Source organism: Sciurus vulgaris (genome assembly GCF_902686455.1).
Source record: "Sciurus vulgaris genome assembly, chromosome: 6".
Classification (NCBI taxonomy): domain Eukaryota; kingdom Metazoa; phylum Chordata; class Mammalia; order Rodentia; family Sciuridae; genus Sciurus; species Sciurus vulgaris.
Window position 1 is genome coordinate 124,701,852 of NC_136466.1, and position 21,012 is coordinate 124,722,863.

General features: G+C 39.5%; 1 protein-coding gene across 2 annotated transcripts in view; it reads right to left on the reverse strand.

Moving 5' to 3' along the window:
• Positions 1 to 21,012, reverse strand: part of RAB3C (RAB3C, member RAS oncogene family) — a 247,839-nt gene that overhangs the window by 214,080 nt on the left and 12,747 nt on the right. For both annotated transcript variants that reach the window (XM_079144047.1, XM_079144046.1), the window contains exon 2: positions 9,600 to 9,827. In XM_079144047.1, the coding sequence (XP_079000173.1) occupies positions 9,600 to 9,827 (228 nt within the window). The remainder of the gene's footprint in view (positions 1 to 9,599; positions 9,828 to 21,012) is intronic.

Sequence of the window (21,012 nt, forward strand, 5' to 3'; positions counted from 1 at the left end):
CATTTCCTGTCTGTTGCAAGCAGCATGTAGTCTGGTCCAGAGCAAGAGTGTAGCAGAATGTGTTAAGGGGAAAGCCCCACCACTAGGGGCTCACCCTCAGCTCTGCTGGCTGCTTGTTAGCTGTATGACTTGGGCAAGGTATTCATTCTCTGTGCCTCGTTTCCTCATCTGCAAATTGAAAGTAAGAGTAGAAGCTATCTCGTAGGATTCTTCCTTACTACCTATAAAGCATAAAGAACTCTACCTGGCTCAGAAGGGACCATTGAATGCCAGTTTTGGTTTCTGTTGTGTTTTCATTTAATTCATCCCTTTCATTTTACAGACTGGATAGCTGGTACCTAGAGAGATGAGGTCATTTCCCCACTGATACACAGAGTCTTGGAGTCTAGTTTCCTGCCACAGCCCCTCCTTTTCCAACTGTATTGACACCTTTGTCCGCACACTCCCACTGTATATTCCTCTTTAGTGTTCACTAATTAAAGTGCTTCTCAGCACCCACACACGTCCTTCAGCTCCCATAGACATGCAAGCATTTTCCACAAAAGTAAAGATGAATTACCAAGAAGCTGAGTGAAGACGGGGATTGAGGCTCCTTCTACGAGGGCCCCAGCAATGTGTTCACATGGTCATCTGCTTCCCGTCACTTTTACCAAAGATATTTTTGTGTCTTTTTCCTCAAAATGAATCATCAAACTGTAAAAGCTTCAGGTCCTGGTAATTTTAAATTTACCCATGCTCAAAAGGATGGAAATATGGGAGGAAAGCCAGGAATTGATAAGCAAGAGGTAGGCAATAAAAGCTCCATAGGTGACTCTCACAGACAAAAACAAAACCTCTTCCTCTCGGTTCAAGAGGACAGCTCACCCCCATTCTATAAATGCCTCACTCTTTATCTCCCAGGTCTCTGATCAAATATCACTTTGTATATACCCCCTTGATCATCTAAGACAGCTCCTCCTTCCTCAACTGTTGTTTTTCAATTATGAAAGTTCTCAGATTATTTCTCCATGGCACTTAGACACTCTGTATGTTTTCGTTTATTTACTTTGTGTGTGTGTTTTATAACTTTATTTATTTTTATGTGGTGCCAAGGATCAAACCCAGTGCATCACACATGCTAGGCAAGCACTCTGCCACTGAGCCACAACCCCAGCCCTGTTTTCTGTTTGTTTGTTTTAATTTACTTTCTTTTTTAAAAACTGTTTTCTTTAGTTGTCAATGGATCTCTTTTTAATTTTATTTCTATGGGGTGCTGAGAATCAAACCCAGAGCCTCACACATGCCAGGCAAGTGCTCTACCACCGAGCCACAACCCAGCCCTTAATTTATTTTCAATCCCAAATTCCTTCATAGGGTCTGACACACAGTGAAAACTGAATAAATGTTGATTAAGTGACTGAATGACCAAATAATTCCTTTTCACTGGTCAGTTCTTGGCTTAGGTATTGATGCCCTGGGAAACAAGCCCGGCGTCAAGACTGGGTTGAGCATCTTTTCCTGTGTACCCTGTGCTCAGGCACTCTGGGTCATTTACAACAGCAGCTGGAATTCTATTTCCCCACTGGACGGTGAGCTCCTATAGCAGACCCAGCACATTCATTGTTGTATCCCCAACACCTACCACATAGTAGGCACCTGACAAGTATTTGATTCAATTTAACTGCTAAACAGTACAAAAGATTGAACATTGGGATACTATTTTGAGAAAAGAAGAAAAATAACATTTGTTGAGTTCCCATCTTGTGACTAGTATTGTACTAAGTGTAATTATTTATAATAGCAAATACTTAGCAGCTGTGGGGTAGGTGTTATTTCCTCCCTATTTCACAAATCAGTAAATAGAAGTATGGAGGAGTTAGGGCTTGAGGTCACCCAGCTAGCAAGAACCAGGGGCAACGTTTGGACCCTGAACCACGAGACTGCAAAGGCTCTGCTCTTGCAGCTGGGCCACTCTATTCCTTGATGGAATAAGGTCACTGATCCACTGGGTGATCCTTTGTATCACATTTGTTTTGCTGTCTTCTCACGTAGTTAGTAAGCTCGATTCGGCCCACAACACAGCCCGCACCACCCTCTGTATTCTGTCGGTGCTGAGAAGAGTGGTTTAAACACAATGGGGTGCAGGGGCTGCTGCATTCAGCCGCCGGGCAGAGTGAGCAGTTTCACGCATCTTGACATTCTGCACACCGTATCGGCTTCTTTTCAGAAGGGAAAAGAAATCTTGCCTTTCTCGATCTCTCAGGAGAAGCAGATGTTAAGTCAGAGGAAGAGTGATGGCAAACAGAGCATACAAATGACAGCACTGAGAATGGCCCTGGCAGCTGTCACTGGCTTCGCTGGTTGTCTTGAAGAGCTTGACTGGACAGAGCATGTTGGTTCCTCATGAACAGCCTAGATGATTTGAACCCCACCCTGAAATCAGTGGACAGGTAACTGAGCTAAAAGAGCTCAGAATACCAAGGTCACGAGCAAGAATATCTTCCCACCTGCACCTACTCCAGTCTCTCGGTTGTACTGCAAGTTCCCCAACCGTGGAAACAGGCATTTCAGAACATACAGAAAGAAGTCAGATGAATGTTTTCCAGGTCATCCTACTGGGCTTATCTATGTGTTTGAAACACAAAACAGTTAATGCACAAAGTGCTCCTGCTGGCGCAGAGTAAGTTCCAACTTACTTTGTTTCTCAAGCTATAAATAATTTCTTGGAACAGGTAATAAGGGAATACTGAAAGCTAATGAGCAATTATATAGTGTGGAAAAAGCATTTGCTCAGGATTAAGTTATGCAGGATTTCATATCGGATCCCCTGAAGAGTCCAACAAATCTTGGCCTCCCTGGACTTCATTTGTACTGTGATCAAGTACAGAAGCTTTGCATATAGCACCAGGGTTGGGATCCTGCTGCTGACATCTTGAGGGTGACCTTGGACAACATTTGTACCCTTTCTTATTCTCTTTTTCTTCATGTATAAAATAGACCTACAATACCACCTTTACTCATTGGGTTGTTCTAAAAAATAAATTATTAAAAAAATGCATATAAAGTACATTCTTTATGGGTCAGCACTAGCTCAATAAACACTGCTGGTATTAGTGATATTATTGGTATCATTGATACTCAATGACAGCTGGGCCAGCAAATTTGTGAGATCTTTTCCTAACCAAATACTAAGACACAGAAATATACAGACCTATGGTGACAGTGTTTAGAATTATAGCATCTTCCAGGGCAGAATCAGTGACAGAGGCTGACCATAGGGCTCTGCAAACCTCTTTTCTGTATTAATATTCTATTTATTTACTTCTTATTCTGATGCTTTGACATCTAAGGCCTCACTGATCCTAGGTAAACTGCTCTCTCTGGGTTAGTCATTTCTAAAGACAGTAAACAATTCATTAGTGTGTGCTTTTCCAAGGCAAACCAACCAAACCATCTCCCTTACAGGACTCCCATACTCTGAGCTACTACTGACGTGCCCTATCACCCCAGAACCATGAACCAGACAACTAGGGACAGCCAAATTAGCCAATCCTAAGCCTGCTTTCCTGTTCTTTCCTGCACAAATCATGAATGAGATTATTATAGCTTAGGTATGTGGTATCCTGCAAAAGCTAATGTGTGAGACAGTACCAGAATTTTCAAAGGTGAAATGATTAGATTATGAGAGGTAGAACCTAACCAATGGATTAATCTACTCATGTGGCTAAACTGAGTAGTAACTGTTAGACAAGTAGCGTGTGGCTGGAGGAGGTAGGTCACTGGGTGTGTGTCTTTGGTGTGTATATTTAGTCCCCTGTGTGTGTCTCTCTCTCTCTCTCTCTCTCTCTCTCTCTCTCTCTCTCTCTCTCTCTCTCTCTCCCCCTCCCTCCCTCTCCCCTTCTCTCCCCTTCCTGTTGTCATGTCCTGAGCGGATTTCCTCTGTCATGCTCTTTCACCAGGATGTTCTTGGGCCCAGGTGTATGGAATCAGGTGTATGGACTGAATTTCTGAAAGCATGAGCCTAAACAAACTTTTTCTCTTCTATGTTGTTCCTGTCAGGTCTTTTGGCCACAGCAACAAAAAAAAATCTGACTAAAACAGAGGCTCTTTTCCACAGTTCCCACCCCTGACCATCATGGGGTTTCTGATCACCTGTGTGCACCCTAATCATGCACCTTTCTTTTGCAACTCTTTCCAATGAAATTTATCTCCTGATCTGTTTGGTTTGCCATACCTAAAGAGAAATAAAACATATTTTAAAATACCCTCTTTCTTTAGGCCTCCACTAGGGAAACAGAGCTGTTATTCTCTGCTGGGTAAGTTTATACCATCTCTTTTATTAGATTCTAACACAGTTACTGCTCTCATTTGTAGTTGCTCCATGAATCACAATGCACTAGGGAAGAACTGAGTTACTTTAGGGAGAGGGGATTAGAGGGAGGGGAAGGGGTATGGAGGTAGGAAGGATAATAGAGTGAAACAGATTATTAACTCATGTGCATACATGATTGCATGACTGATGTGATCCTACAATATGTACCTTTAGAAAAATGAGAAATTATACTCCATTTATGTATGATTTATCAAAAAGCTTAAATGTATTCTACTGTCATGTATAACTAATTAGAACAAATAAAATTTTTTAAAAAATCACCTTTGGTTGCACACAGCGGAGTCAGAACATAACTAATGAGCAGATAGCACCTTTATGAAAAGGAAAAGGCACCCCTTCCTGGAGATAGGCTCAGTTCTAAACAAAAGCAGGAGGCTCAGCAGGTGAAGTTCTGACTGGAGAGCTGCCCCAGTGGACTCCTTGGTTGGTGCTGTTGTCCTGTGCACAGTGTGAACATCTCTATGAGGTGGCCCTGACCTCTGAACACCCTGAGGATGAGTTTCCCTTTAACTCAGACTGATCAGAGCTCAGAAATGAGGGGGAGAAGTGGGAAGAGGGAAAGAGGAAGACAAAAGACAAGAAGTCATGAAGAGTGCGAATGGGAAAAAGAGAAAGCAAAAGTAATAAAAGCCTGTTCTCATTTTGAAGGAAATAGTAATCCCCTCTGCTGATCTACCCCTGCATATTTTAAACCTAGATCCTCTAACTGAGCTATGTATTTTGCAGGTTAAGCTTTCCATTAGTTAGAGTTAACCCTGAGTTTTGGACTTGAAGAGTGTAAACACAATGAAACAGGGAAAAAAAAAAAAAAAAAGCAAAGGAAATTGTCATTCACTCAAGGGAACCATAGTGTCACATTTGGCCATCTAGAAAGTCAAATTTCAGTAATTGCCATAGTTTGCAAGCATTTTTCTAAGCCTCAATGTTCTTGTACTACTGATCTAGACATTGAAAATAAATACAGGTGATATTCTTAGCAATGGATACTGTTTTTCAATCTTTGAGAAGAAATCGACTCTACGTAGCCTTTATTAAAATAAACCATTTCCTAAACCACAAGCAAAATATTATAGATCCCAGCTGTGAAATATTTTCTATAATTAAAGTGAAAAGTCATCATAAATTTCTCTCTAATGCATTCCTAGTAGCAATAAGCAGACACACACACACACACACACACACACACACACACACACACACACACAAAACAACCCAAACATTTGAACCTGAAATTTAAAAAATGTTTGCTCTGAGAATCATAAAAATGATAACAAGATGAAAGTGTAATAAGAAATGTTAAGATGGCAAAGGACAGAGAGATCCATAAACACATATGGGATGCAATGTATTTATAACTAAGTACAAATGAAGAATGACTTTCTCTAAACAAGTTTATTCCACAGTGGTAATTAACTTCCATAAAGAGGAGACATAACATGTCCAGGAAGAGATGTAAATATTTCTAGCAGCAGTTAAAATGCTTTAGTAGGATGGTGGACTGGTGAAAATCCAGTAATACAGTTTGTGGAATCAGAAAATTCTCTATGCAGCACATGACAAGCCATCGTGGCAGAAAAACGGAGGAGTATTGTCATTGAGGCTCTCCCTCCTTGACATGTTAAAAATACTATGTGAAATCTGGCTTCAAGTTTAATTTTTCAATGCCTAGCAGATTCCACTGGCTACTGGATGTGAGATTTATTACAATTCTCAGGAACAACATTTACCTTGAGTGTCATCTTGGTATGGTAGAAATGAGACTGGCCCACTTATCAAAAAGTCTAATGCTCTGGCACTAATTATAAGATCAAATCACTAAACCTCTCTGGATCTTGGTTTCCTAGCTTGGTTCTATTTATGGGCAATTAAACATTAATAGAATTATCAGAATCATATCACTATCTGCGACCTATCTTGGTAAAGGTAATATAGTACAGTGGATTAGTCCAAGATGGTTTTCATCTTGGATTGAAATGAAACTATTTCATACCATCTTGGATGGTATGAAACTATTTTGCTTCTTTGACTTAGAAATATATAATAAGCTAAGATGATGTGAACATCCTAACAGCTTAGTTGCAAAATAAATATAAGTGCATAAAAATACTATGGGCTTGGAAGAGCAGTTAATTGGTTCTTAAAACAATGAGATGACAAACCATCAGTATTAAACATATTCCCAACTAAATGATTTGTCAACACTGTTAAACAATAAGAATTATACTCAACTAAGGATTTTCAGCACAAATACATTATAGCATAAAGCAAGTAATTATAGGAACCCCTATTCTTAAGTATATCACTGTGTTAACTCCTTATTATGTTTCCCCTTTGGATGCTGCAATTCATTGAGATGGTCAAACTCTTTCAAAAACATTTTCAATATTCCAGGATGTACTGACCAAGTGATCTTCACAAAACTCCACCATATTCAAGACTTCTTAATCGTATCTGCACAGTGGTGAAGCGGCACATACCCAGCATTGGAATCTGATGGATCTATCCTAGAATCCCCTTTTACCATTCACTGGATATGACCCTGAACAAGTTATTTAACTTGTTCCACCTTCAGATTTCTCAGGTAAAAGAGGAGTTATAATAAATACAAAGTTGGGTTATCGTGGGAATTAAAAGATAAGGCATAGAGAATGCTTATTCAATAATTGTTAGCTGTGTACACTGTTTCTGCTTGTAGAAATTATAATTGTTATATAAACATAATTTTTTCCCACTAACTACACTTACTTGGTCAGCAAGCCCAAAATCTTTGCATACTACTTCTTTTGAAAAGTATTTAATAATCCAGTAGACCAGATGATATACAGTACTGTATAATAGATGTAAGTCTACATCCCTAAACTTCTGTGCATTAGAAGCTGTGTGCATGACTGACCCTGAGTGGGGTGTGGGTGTCCCCAGAGGAAGGTAAAGGAGCCCTGGAATGAAGTTCCAGGTTATGAAGAAGCCTAGAGGTTTTAGATAAAGTGGTAGATTATAGAGGATTAGAGACAAATGAGAAGAGAATTCTGTGTCAGAGGCATTGTGTTAAGTTATAGAAACTGGGAAGCATGAAAAAGTAACAGAATGAAAGCAACTGGAGGGTCCCAGTTGGGCTTTGGTTTGCTCAGAGAAGAGCAGTATTCATTTAGAAGGAAGACACTGATAGAAATCACTGAAACTCAATGTCATGAATAGTGAAAAGAAGTAGCCCTGGCCTGGCATCAACATTGTATTTTAAATAAACTATTTTCTTAAGTATGATAAATAATTTATATTATTCAAAATATATCTGCTTTACATTAACGATAGGTGATCTTGTATCACAACAAAGAATTTCTGTCAAAAATCTAGATGAAAAAATCGCTAACAATTTTAAGACTGGCTGAACACATCATGTTGGTGTTTTGTCTAAATGATTACAGCAAACATTTTTTAAATATTTCTAAGACAAAGAAGAGAGGTGAAACAAGGAACTTTCAGCCAGATGAATGATTGTTCTTTCATATGAGCAGAAAAAACACTGTTATGGATTTAAGAGATGTGTGGCTACCAAATTAATTTTCAACACACCAAAGATGCTGAGAGTATAGGGGCCTTTCTTAAACCTGATCATAAAATTTATCATATGATGGTTGGTTGCCTGAAGCTCAAAAGAGGAGGAACCAGGTCCCAAATGTGAAAGCACCTGATGTGGCTCTTGCCGTCTCCATACATGTGAGTGTAGGACTGGTGTCTACGTTGACTGAAGTCAAGCTCCTAACCACACACCCTCCCAAACAAAATGACTTCAGGAGATAGTGGAGCAATGAAAATGCTCTAAGACCTAACTGTCCAAGTTCTTATGAGTTCCTATGAGTTGCAAGACACCTGAGCCCGAATAAATGAAACACTAACAACCCGTTGTAAACTGGGTAAGAGGACACCTGTCTATGTATACACATGTTTAAATTTGAAGGTCATTCTGTTTATATAAATATTTTCATACATGACTCTTTCATTAAAAAAAAGTTTTTTGTTTTTTTTTTTAATTTTATTTTTACAGACTGCATTTTGATTCATTGTGCACAAGTGTGGTACAACTTTTCACTTCTGTGGTTGTACACGATGTGGATTCACACCAATCATGTAATCATACATGTACATAGGGTAATGATAAAGTTTGAGTCATGCTCTGGGATTTGTCGTTCATTCAGCTTTCCATATTTAAGAAAGAGGTCATACCATCAGTCCTACATCCTGGCACCAGCTGTTAGAAGTATCTTGGAAGGAGGGAGAAAACTCCTCTTGGGACATGCCTGTTAATAGTGGGAATCAATGTGAGTGGTAGAGGGACAAGTGAACAGGAAAAGGGAGCCAAAATTGACTGCAGAAACATTCTGCCTAAGTACTTATTTTGGTGTCCATAAAATATTTACTACTTAAATCCCTCGTGGTGTCACTGATCTTCTTGATACTTCCTCTCATTATTACCTTGGACTTATAACCCACATACATTTTTCTTCTTTTCTTGTTTTTTGCTCACGTCTCCTAAATTTATTTCAACAATTTAATTAAGAAACGTCTGATCTTCAGGTAGTGGGAGGAGGCAGAAAGCTAGCCAAATTGTTCAAAACTTGTGGGATATTTTCTACCTGGAGATGACTCTGTTTCAAGTAAACACTTTGTTTCATTTGAAGGTGTAAGCAAAGCTTTTAGAGTTGAAGACACAAAGTTTGTGAACTATCAATAGACCATGTACAAAGTCAGAGCTGGGACTTTGTGAAGGAATTAACCCCAGCCTTTCCTGTAATTTGGTTGTTAACCTTCTCTTTTAGAATGCCCAGGGCAGGCTACTTCATGGAACCTAAAAGGCCAGATCCACATTGCCTATTTTATAGACCATAGAAATGTCACAGAAAAACAGACTTGATTGAGGTCATACAGCTCATAAAAGAGTTGGACTTCTCACTGACTGTTCCTTCTGCCACAAGACAACAGAAGTTTAGCGTTTTTCTCCTTCTAAAGACTGTTAAGAAGCATCACTTGACAACAAGGCATAATTTGGTTTCCACGCCTTCAAAAGGTGTCACCCTACTATCTTTGAAACAGAATGTTCTACCACAAAGCAACTGGAAATCAAAGCTCACTCAGACCCCATGGAGACAGAAAAAGGCAGAAATTTTTCCCTGACACACTTATATGTCCAACAGCCCAGAATGAAGAACACTGTCAGTTCAAAGTCACTTACCCAAATCTGGAGCTTGATTCTCTTTTCATTTTTGAATACAGTTTTTACTTTGAAATCGATCCCAACTGTGCTGACGAATGCAGATGTAAAGGAGTCATCCGCATAACGGAACAGAAAAGATGTTTTCCCCACACTGCTATTGCCAATGATCAGCAATTTGAACATGTAGTCAAAGTTCTGGTCAGAGGAGTCTTTCTGGCCATACCTGGCATCTTGGGTAGAGGCCATCTGTGGGGGGAAAAACAGGTGTGCATCAGTCTCCCATTTGATATAAACTACTAGCACATTCATTATTGGTCTTGCCAGAAACAGATGTCAGACACTCAGGAGGCAAGTGGATAGTGCTCCCCAGTCTTTCTCTGATGCTGGTATCCATGGCAATAATTCCTTGCTGGAAGACAGAACTGCAAATCTTACAGCTCTTTCCAGCTGTGTTGGTGCTTGTCACTGCTCAACATTCAGAACCATTCAAAGACACCAAAGGAGACATCTCTAAGGGTAACATGAAAAGCAAAGATGTGAGGAATCGGTCAGACCATCAGAGCTCTGAAACTCGCAATCTCAGCGATGAAGACACCAAAATGACTAAACAGCAGGGTGTTTCTTTTTGAATTATCTAAATTATTAGTCTCTCTTATTTCTTTGGAAAATACACCCAAAGTATTTCACCTATTAATGTCACATCAAATCAGTATCCTTACAAATGACAGTCTGTTTCAAATTAAAAATAATGATGGCTAAGTCTGATGGCTTAAACAATGTGCCAGATATTGTTAACTTACTTCACCCTCACTATGACCCAGTGAGGTGGATGCCTTTCTTATTTCCATATTAAAATGAGAAAATTTGAGACTCAGAGATAAGAAGCCACTTGCTCAAGTTTGTACAGGTGGCCAGTGGTAGTAGCAGGATTCAAATCAGGCAGTTGGTGCCAGAATTCATGTTTCTGACTCTGCCCAATTTCCTAATGAACACCACACTCCACCACACCAACTGGGAATGTTCATGGAGCAAAGCATCATGATGAACCCTCCCTGGACTCCAGTCATTGGCTCTACCTCTTACTGGCTGGACGGTCTTGGCTTTGTTATTAAACTGGCATACTAGTTTCCTCTCCTGCATGAAATGGAAAAAAAAAATCTTACTTTAAGTGCTTAGGAAACTCATAGATGACAGATCTGTAAAACAGATTTTTAAATCAGCATATATAAGAGAGAATCATCTCTTATTAACTATAAATACTTTAGTTGATTTTTCTTCATTAATAATTTTAACATCTAGCAAAACTGATATAATATTATTTCTGAGTTTCGTTCAGCTAAATGTAGAAAAGTTTCAAAATGGCAAATCACACTGAGTAACGCTTTTACTCAGTACATTTTCTGATGCTGTTAATTCTTCAATGATGCTATATTGTTCAGTATGGTAGCTACTAGTCACATATGGCTATTTAAATTATATTAAAATTAAATGAAATTTAAAATTTACTTCCTCAATCACCTTAGCCATGTTTTAACTACACAATAGCCATATCAGATACTTTAAGTACAAAATGTTGGCATAGTCGCAGGTAATTCTATTGAATAATGCCAGGCTAGATAGTCTATTTTTCATTTCTTTAAAAGTTAATTAAAAATTAAGTCCTTCTGTTAGGGAGAGCTATGGATTGGATATGATTTGAGTGTTTACGCAAAGCTCATGGGCTGGAAACTTGGTCCCCCATGTGGCAGTGCTAAAGTGGTAAAATCTTTAAGAGGTGGGACCCAGTAGAAGGTGGTTGGGTCACTGGGATTGCTACCCTCAGAAAGGAATAATGTGGTTCTCAAGGGACCTTGATTAGCTCCCAGGACAGAAAATTAGACCACTAAATCACTCTGGCCTCCTGTTTCACCATGTAATTTCTCATTCTAGCATGCACTCCCACTATTGGTGGTACCATCCACCATGTTTGGATATAGCCAAAATGCCCTCCCCAGAGCCAAGCTGATGCTGACACTTTGCTCTTGGACCTCCAAACTGCGAGTATACATAAACCACTTTGTAAATAAAGTATCCTAAATCAGGAATTTTATTATAGCAACAGAAAATGGACTAATAGAGGCTGGGGTTGTGGCTCAGTGGTAGAGCACTTGCCTTAGCACACGTGAGGCACTGGCTTGGATCCTCAGCACCACATAATGAATAAACAAACAAATAAATAAATAAATAAATAAAGTTCTGTGTCCATCTACAACTAAAAAAAAAATTTTTTTAATGAACTAATACAGGGAGTAGGATGGAAAAAGAAGCTCAAGCAGATGGTGGAATGCTAGAAACAGTTAACAGTGCTCAGGCAGGCTCATGTAAGATAACGGTAATTACCTGAAATAAGGTGTGTGTGTGTGTGTGTGTGTGTGTGTGTGTGTGTGTGTAAGAGAGAATACAATCTGATTGACCTACATTTTCTTATTAAATATAAGCTTAAGTATTTCTCTTTTAAAATCCACACAATCATGAGTATATCTAATAATTCTGACAATTTGTGAGGAATGTTTGCTAGTGGGCACAACTGGCATCTAAACCAGGCAGATATTATCCCCTTTCTAGCCAGCATAGCAGTCCACATGCTAAGGTAACCTCCCCCAGCACGGGCAGCCAACCAAGAGCAAACAGAGCTACAATTGTTAACTATCAGTTCGAACAATGAATTTTACTCTGATGACTTCGATGCCCAGAAAACCAGGTAATTGTTTTGTCTGCCACTGTCATTCCTGAAGATATATCCATTTTACCAATTAATAAGCACTGTATGAGAAAGTAACAATATCCACAGTCCTGCAAATGGACTTCATTAAGAAGGCCCTTTTGCATTTTTTTCCATCCTAAATTCCAGGTTCTGGATTCAGAATGTTCAGTTAAGCTGCAGTCAGACAAGACAAAGTTTGAATTTCTTAGGGCTGCTCACGTCCTCAGCCTGCCAGAGGCTGCACTCTAGGGCCCTGAGGTGATATTCCATCTGAGGCCTGTGGATTTCCGGGTTGCTTTAAAAGAAAATGTGACAAAGATGGCTGCTCTTAATCCAGGTTCTGTTCCAAAATTAGATTCATTCCAGAACTGAAGACATACAGGCATCATCAGTGTGTAGACTTTAAAATATATAATTGTGGGGCTATAGATGGAGAGGAACATACTGGAAAAGCAAAATCTGCAATTTTGAGAGCTAATATACCTTGCTGTACTGGTAGATTCTAACGTGATGGGAGCAAAAGAAGGTGTTCACGATGAGGAAGACAGGGCAGCGGGAGATGTGTAGCCAGAGGAATTCTCATTAGGGAAGAGCCTCGGAAGAAATGATCAGAAGAATGTACTAACCCACTCATTCCTGAAGACTGTTTGTGTTGGTTTGTGTGTTCACTATTTCCCGATTTGAATCCCTATGATGCACAAATGACCAAAAGTGTGCATTGGGAATGCAAATATGCATTTTGTCAACTTCAGAATAGTGAAACAAATCCTCACGCAGAAAATGTAGAGACGGTCATGATCTTGCCGAGAATAGAAATGAAGCAATTTAACAGCACACAGATGTCAAAGGGGCTGACAGACAGTCACAATGCAGACTGATTGAAACCTCTAAATATTAAGTTATGTGAATATTATCAAATTTGTATGGGAACATATAGCTGAAATTTGAAAACATGAAGAGGCATAAAGTTATCTCACAGGCAGCAAATCACATTTCATGAAAGATCAATAAAAGTAAATCTTGAAACAGCATTGATTTTGAATTTCAAAAAAGAAAATACAATGGAGTTTGATCTGTGAAAGATTTTCAGGGCAGTGCAATGTCTCACCTATACCGAGAGGCCCTTTCACATCATCTTAGCATCTCAGGTGAGAATCCTAACCTACCCTCCAAGCTGAGTGACTAGAGCTTCACCATGCTGTGAAGTGGCCTGTTGTGCTGCTGAGGAACTACCACTATAGCAAAGTTCTTTCTTATAGTGAAGATAGACCTTTCTGTGTCCTACACCAGTGTGTTGTAGATTCTGCCTTCTGAACCAAGAGATCAATTCCCTTGACTCCTAGAGACCATCAGGGATCTGATGGAAGCAATCATGGCTCCATAAGCTTTCCTCCTCCTGCTTAGATGATCCCAAGTGTGTTAGCCCTTTTCTCCACACAGGGCAAAAGGGCTGAAAACTATCATACATTCTGTCAGGTTAAAACTGACATCCCTCCAGATTGTCCAACTCCCCTGTGTGGCACCCACGACTGGTCACAATATTCCAGGTATTTCTGGTCAACACAGTACAATGAGACTACCCACCACCCTTGAGTTGACTGTATAGTCTCCTAAAATGACAGCTCTTTTCTCACATTACCTGCTAGGAACACAGGACTCCCCATTTCCCATCCTACACTTGGAAAGTTACTTTTTCCTAAGGAAGTGTTGACCTTATAGAACTTATTAACATTTATATTTGCTTTTTTCATTTAAAATTCAATTCTGATTTGATAATTTCATGCCATTTCATCAAAAATATTATTTAGCTCTTTCAGGTTTGTATCATTCTTAAATTTCATCAGTATGCATTTTACATTTTCATCTAAGACCCTCATCAAAATGGTAATCACAATCAACTTTTTAACCTTTTGAATATAAAAATCTATAGATGAGATTTCCACAATATGTTACTGAAGAATTCAGAATGTTTGCAGTTCATCCTTGACTTGTGAGAGTCACTGCCTTGGAAAGCAATTATGCAGTTGTTCTAAGTTCATTAACAGGTTATAGATTTAACTGAAGTGCCATTTTAAATCTCGATTCAAATTTCCCCAAAGGTCCTACTGAACAAGTTCTAGTAACCAGAGATTATCTCTGACTAACATACGCAACCAAAGTCTACTTTAGAATTTTTGACATTTGTTTCTCAAACTAAGGAGGAATGATTAATTTAATGAATTCACTTGGGTACTTAAAAATCTAAAGTACTGGGCTAGGGATATAGCTCAGGGGTAGAGCGCTTACCTAGCACATGTGAGGTCCTGGGTTCCATCCTCAGTATGGGGGCCAAGGTGGGGGAAGGGAATCTAAACTTTACTAAGCCATTTTGTGAATCTAATAAGAAAAAGAAGTCAGGGCTGGGGTTGTGGCTCAGTGGTAGAGCACTTGCCTAGCATGTGTGAGGCACTGAGTGGATTCTCAGCATCACACATAAATAAGTAAATAAAATAAAGATCCGTCAAAACTAATAAAAATAGTTTCCAAAAAAGAAAAAGAAGTCATTTGGAAGTTACTATGTTCAGTGATGACTACTGACAACAGCCTAAGGGTGAATGGAAGGAGGAACAAGGATAAATTATCCAAAGGTAGAAAAAAAATATGAAAAAATGTAACTCTTTGAACTTAGAAGGGTCTAAGAAAGAATAAGATATACACATTGGAAGTTTAGAAACATGGTAGTTTCAATCTCAATCATTATTATCTGGGGAAAAAGAAAAATAATAATCATTCCTGAGAGATTCAAAGACTAAAGTTTTAGAGCCAAGAAGGAAAATATTAACAGTAGGACTTCCAAACATCTGTTATCTGGACCCCAGGCTACTTCTTCTGGCAAAGACCTCATGCACACAGGTTCACCTGCCTCCTTGTGTCTCTGAGAATGGATTGAGATTGTGGTGCTCTCTGCCGTGCAATGTCTGGCCAGCAATGTCTCCATGTGTCTGCTTCTGTCTGCTCTGACAGGAGCCAGCTGAGAAACAATAAGACTCTACTTAGGTCACAGCTGACAAGTCACCATCCAGCTGAGAAGATGCATTCCCAGGAAGGGGGTGTGGCCAAGACACAGATCTAAACTATAACCCCGTCTTCTGAAGTAAATGGACTGAAGAAGTAGGGCAGCCTTCAGAAATCATCTTTGCCTTTTTAGCAGAGAATGAATAAGCATCTCACAAGACTCACAGGACAGTATGATAGTGTGCCAAATTATGTTAGTTCTTGCAACATGCAAATCATGTATTTTAAAAGTATTCCTGAAGCTCTCCTTTCATAGTGTCCTTTAAGCCTCTCTGTGGACCTCTTATGCACACCTCTTTAGCAGATGTGGATAAGGTACAGCTTATGTACAAGAAAACAGTTACATTATAACAGCAACACAGCTCGTACAGGCACTATGCTTTGTATGCATGTCACCCCCAATCCCTTCACTACCCTGGCAGGTCTAACGAATGGGACTCACATTTTTGAAACAGTACCCTAGCATATTTCAAACAGGCTACTTTTCCTTCTCCCCCTGCTGAAACCATAAAATGTGCCTCTGGTCTTTACCCTGAGGACCTGATAAGGCTCCTAAAGGCAAAATTCATAAAAGTGTAAAGGGGCCCCTAAGACTGGAACACCTTTGGAATTTTTCCTTCTCAGATTTGCCTATCATCATCACCAAGGAATTCATCAACTATAGTTTAAGCTTTCCTAACCTAAGAATTATCCACATGGAAGTTTCAGCTCTGTTCAATTGTGATTCTCTGTACCTTGTCTTTCCATTGTTTGGGGGGAGAAGGGGCAGCAACTTTTAGCTCAGAGACTTCAGGCTCTAAGAATTTTACTTTTCAGTTTGCTCAGCTTTTTTCTTACATGAAGACAGAAGTGATGACTTTCAAGCTCCTTATATACAAACCCAGGAGTCATCATCCCCACTTTAAAGATGAAGTTAAAGGAATTTTAGAGGGCACAAAGGAAAATGGTCCTTGTTTTCAATAGATTATCTTCACTCCTCGCAGCCTGTGTACTGAACCTTCATTGCCAGGACTAAGCATGTTCTGCAAAAGTTAGTGACACACAGGCTCAGCTAGTCCATTCTGCCCTTCAACTGATGAACAAGTCAGAAACTCAGAGCACAGAGGAGAATATTGGAAGAGGCAAGAGAACTTCTCTTTGTTTCTAGAAAGCCTTCATTTTTTTTGTTGAAGAGATATGATCTAAATTGTATGTCTGTGTGCATACATGTGCACAGGCATAAGTATGTGTGTATAGAGAGAGGGCAAGAGATGCTGCTCAACTTAATATGTCCTGATAAACCTGAAAATGCATTTAGTACATGGAACCCACTTGGAATTGCAGTGTAATGTCAGGTATCAGTTGTTTACCCTCGTGACTGTGGGGCTGATGGGATCAGGGTTACTGATGCTGCTGTCCAGCATTGTGAGCCACTGGCCCAGGAAAAGATCAAAAGTCAAATTCTGAATTACAGTTACTACTAAACGTATGTTGTTTTTGTACTATCATAAAGTTAAAAATTGTAAATCACACCATTATAAATTAGGGACTGTGTGTGTGAGTGTGTGCCTGTGTGTGTGTGTCTGTGTGTGTATGTGTTTTAATGTATTATAATTGTTACTGACCTGCTTTGAAATCTGTAGATATATACAGCAAGAATGTCAAGAAAAAATTAAAGTTTAGCAAACCATGTAAAAACTCTTCCTATTAATATCATGTCTAGTCTTCTCTCAGCACATACTATAGCTCACTTCTGGTCCGGATCTAGAGAGTTCTCAGACAGGGAAAATGTCTGCAATGGGGCTGAGCAGCAACGGGGTAAAAGGACACCCAGACCACAGAGAGAAGACAGCAAGGAGAGGGGCGTGCAGTGGTTAGAAGAACCCTGGGACTGTGATCCTGATGACAGTGATGACGTATGGCCCTCATTCTAGCAGCTTCTGCACATGCTCAGATACTAAAGCCAGAGGGTCAGTCCTAGGATGCTGGTGAGCACCACCTAGGCCTTATAAATCAGTATGAAGAGAAGAAAAAAACAAACAACAAATATTCCATCTGTTGTCTAGCAGTTCTGAAATGATATGCATGCAGACACATCTGTGATACAGAGCACACCATATTCTCATGTGATGTGAGCATGGGTAAAGAGCGCACACTCTGCACTCAGGCTGCTGAGAAGGAATCCCAGTTCTGATATTTGCTACCATGCTACTTGTGTAAACCCTGGCATATTCATTGATGTTGTCTTCTGAGCTGCAGGTTTCTGCAGGTCATCAAAATAAAATAGTTTGTGTTAAATACTCCATTAAAGGTCTCATCATCCTCTTTGATATCCCTTTCTTACACTGAAATGATGCACATGACATATCCTTTTTTTCTAACTCCCACCAATGCTGTTCTCTAAAATGGAAATGGTCAGCTTTGCAGAATATAGTTCTCCTCATCTCCTAATTTCAGAGGACAAGGGGTTTTGACATCCAATATGTCCATTCTGTCATCGGTTTTTGTAATTACTAAAATTAACACTTTAAATTGTATCTCTAATTTCAAATATTATGACAGAGAACATTCATCAATATGCTTCCCAGGGCAGAAGCTGAGAGACTGAAAGGTCAGACAGACATGTTCTGTGATCTGTGATCAAAGGAGGCTGAGGGAAGGAGAACATGGCAAAGGCCAGAGAGGTGTAATGGACCCTCTCCTATGGCACTGCCTGCACTCAGTATTAAAACCTATTGCTTTAGTCAGTTGGCCATTGCTGTGACCAAAATACCAGACAAGAACAATTAGAGGAGAAAAGTTTATGTGGCTCACAGTTTTAGAGATCTCAGTCCATAGACAGCCAACTCCATTGCTTTGGGCCCAACGTGAGGCAGACCATCATGGCAGAAGAGTTTGGGGGAGGAAAGCAGCTCAGGACGTGGCAAAAAGGAAGCAGAGAGAGCATTCTGCTCATCAGGGATAAGATATAGATCCCCAAATCATGCCCTCAAGTGATCAATATCCTCTAGCCCCACCCTACCTGCCTATGGTTACTGCCCAGTTAATCCCTATCAGGAGATCAATGTACTGATTAGGTTTAGGCTATCATAGCCCAATCATTTCATATCTGAGCTTTCCTGCACTGTCTCACACAGGAACTTTGGCAGTATACCTCATATCTAAAACACAACACCTACTAAACTCAGGAAATCCATGAGTGTAAGTGGAATTTTGTAAAAATTGAGAAAGACCTGAGTTTTATGTTTAAAGTAATAAGGGAAAGAATCCAAGTAATATATGATGAGAAAAGGACTCCCAGAAACTCCAGTAGTGGGGACACTGTCCTCTCATATAGCCATGGAGTTCCTTTTAGGTAAAGTTTAACCCAACCTCTGATAATTCAGCAAATCACCAAAATCTACTATATCACCATTTCAAAATTATAAGCCATATATATGATTTTACATGCATATGTATATATGTATGTGTATAAATGTGTGTGTGTGTGTGTGTGTATAAATCTTACATACATGGTGGTTATCTTCATCTTTTCTCCAAACTCCTCAAAAATAATGATTTTTTAAATATATAGTTGTAGATGGACACAAAGTCTTTATTTTGTTTATTCATTTTTATGTGATGCTGAGTATCAAACCGAGTAACTCACATATGCTAAGCAACTCACTAAGCTGTAACAACCCCAGCCCTGATAAATGGTTTTCACAAAAGAAGATATCCTTGTGGACAAATACTAGATAGGAGATAAGAGTAGAAAAGAGAGGTCAACGGGAATTTGGGATCTGGAACTGAATGAATTAGAAAAAGTGGAATCCTAAGTTTGTTGCAGAAGCCCACAGGAACTCTGATTCTGCAGAAACTTGAATGGTTCTGGAACTGGAGACAATAAGTGCCTTGACAATGGGGTGTGGCTAAGATGGCCAAGTATCCTAGTTTTCCTGGGGGTTTCACATCATGTCTTCCAGTGTTAAAACTAACTAGCTAGATTGCATGCTTGGTCATCCCAGCTGTGTCTGCAGCAGGCATACTGGAGATTGATTGAAAGTCCAACTCCCACATCCATTAGCCAAGCAACCATTTCCTCCATATGTGACTTTGAAAAAACAAAATTAATTTTAAAACACAAGAAAAACCATCAAACATTTTTGACATTCACACTTTCTTTATGCATATGCCAATTTATAAAATGAAAGGGCCTCTCAGCAACAAAATGGAAAAAATCCCTCCAAACTTTTCCTGTGGATAAGGATAAAGTATACATAAGCTTCCTCACCATTTCTTGGCAGCAAGAAATATCACACATCATTTTCCCAAGTACCTGTTTCTGTAGTTGGATATATTTTTTTCAGGAATACAAAACTACATGCCTTTAGGGGATACTTGATCCAAGATTCCCAAACATGGAAAATGCTACCCAAATTCTGCAGAATTGAAATATTTAGAGTGGGGCCAAGAATCAGTAATCATCAAAGCTCCTCATATGGTTCTTCTGAACAGTCAGACTTGGAATTCACTGGATCCACATGTCAGCCAGGGTAGGTCAATGCTCAGGGATCTATATGTGAGGAGAGTGAGTAATCTGACATTTAAACCAAGATCCTGGGGTACTGGAAATGGGATCCTCAGGTACTGCATTCATCAGACACCCTCCTGCCTGCACAGAGACAGCAGAGCTCACCATCATGATGTGGACTCTAGCAAGCAAGTGCCACACCGTACAAAGACCCCCTGCCAGGGGAGCTGAATTCTGGAAAACGTATTTCATCAATTACCAATACTGTGGTGAGAGACAACTTTCTGAGGATCAGTGCTCAAGCTCATTGTAGCAGCTTATCAGACTAGGAGAAGATATGACCAAGAAAGACACAGTCATCATGTTCTCAAAGCATATGTAACTCTGCTCTGCTTAACTCTGCAGAAAGTGGCCTTGAATTCTCAGTAGTTTACTTTTTCTGATAACAAAATTGTACTTAACTTCCCCTTACTCCATTAGAAAGCACCACAGCTGAAGGAGACCACACTGAGACCAAAAAATGATGGAAATTTCTTATAAGAATATCTTTGAGAAGAAAATACATGGGCTGGGGCTATAGCTCAGTGGCAGAGACTTGACTTGCCTAGCATGTGTGAGGTACTGGGCTTGATCCTCAGCACCACATAAAAATAAATAAATAAAATAATTATTTAAAAAAAATACAATGTCAACAATGGGTGTACCCAGTACTATGGGTAGAAAAACCCCTTCTAAAAATAGGTAATGAGCAGGGCGAGGTGGCACTTGCCTGTAATCCCAGCACTTGAGAGGTTGAGGCAGGAGGTTCTCAAGTTCAAACCCAGCCTCAGCAACTTAGTGAGACCCTGTCTCAAAAATTTTAAAAAATAAATAAAAAGGACTGGAGATGTGACATAGTGGTTAATCACCCCTAGGCTCAAACTCTGGTACAACAAAAACAACAACAAAGAAACCACAAAAGACAACAAAACAAAATAAACAAAAAAAATCCTACAAGTTCCTACTAAGGGGGAAATAACCCTAAATTCCATTACTGATATGTTTCCGAATAAATTTTTATCTTTAGATGTTTTCAAAACATTAAACTTTAATACTTTAAGACATTTTAAAAACATGTGAATCTCTGAAAACTACCTCTAAGA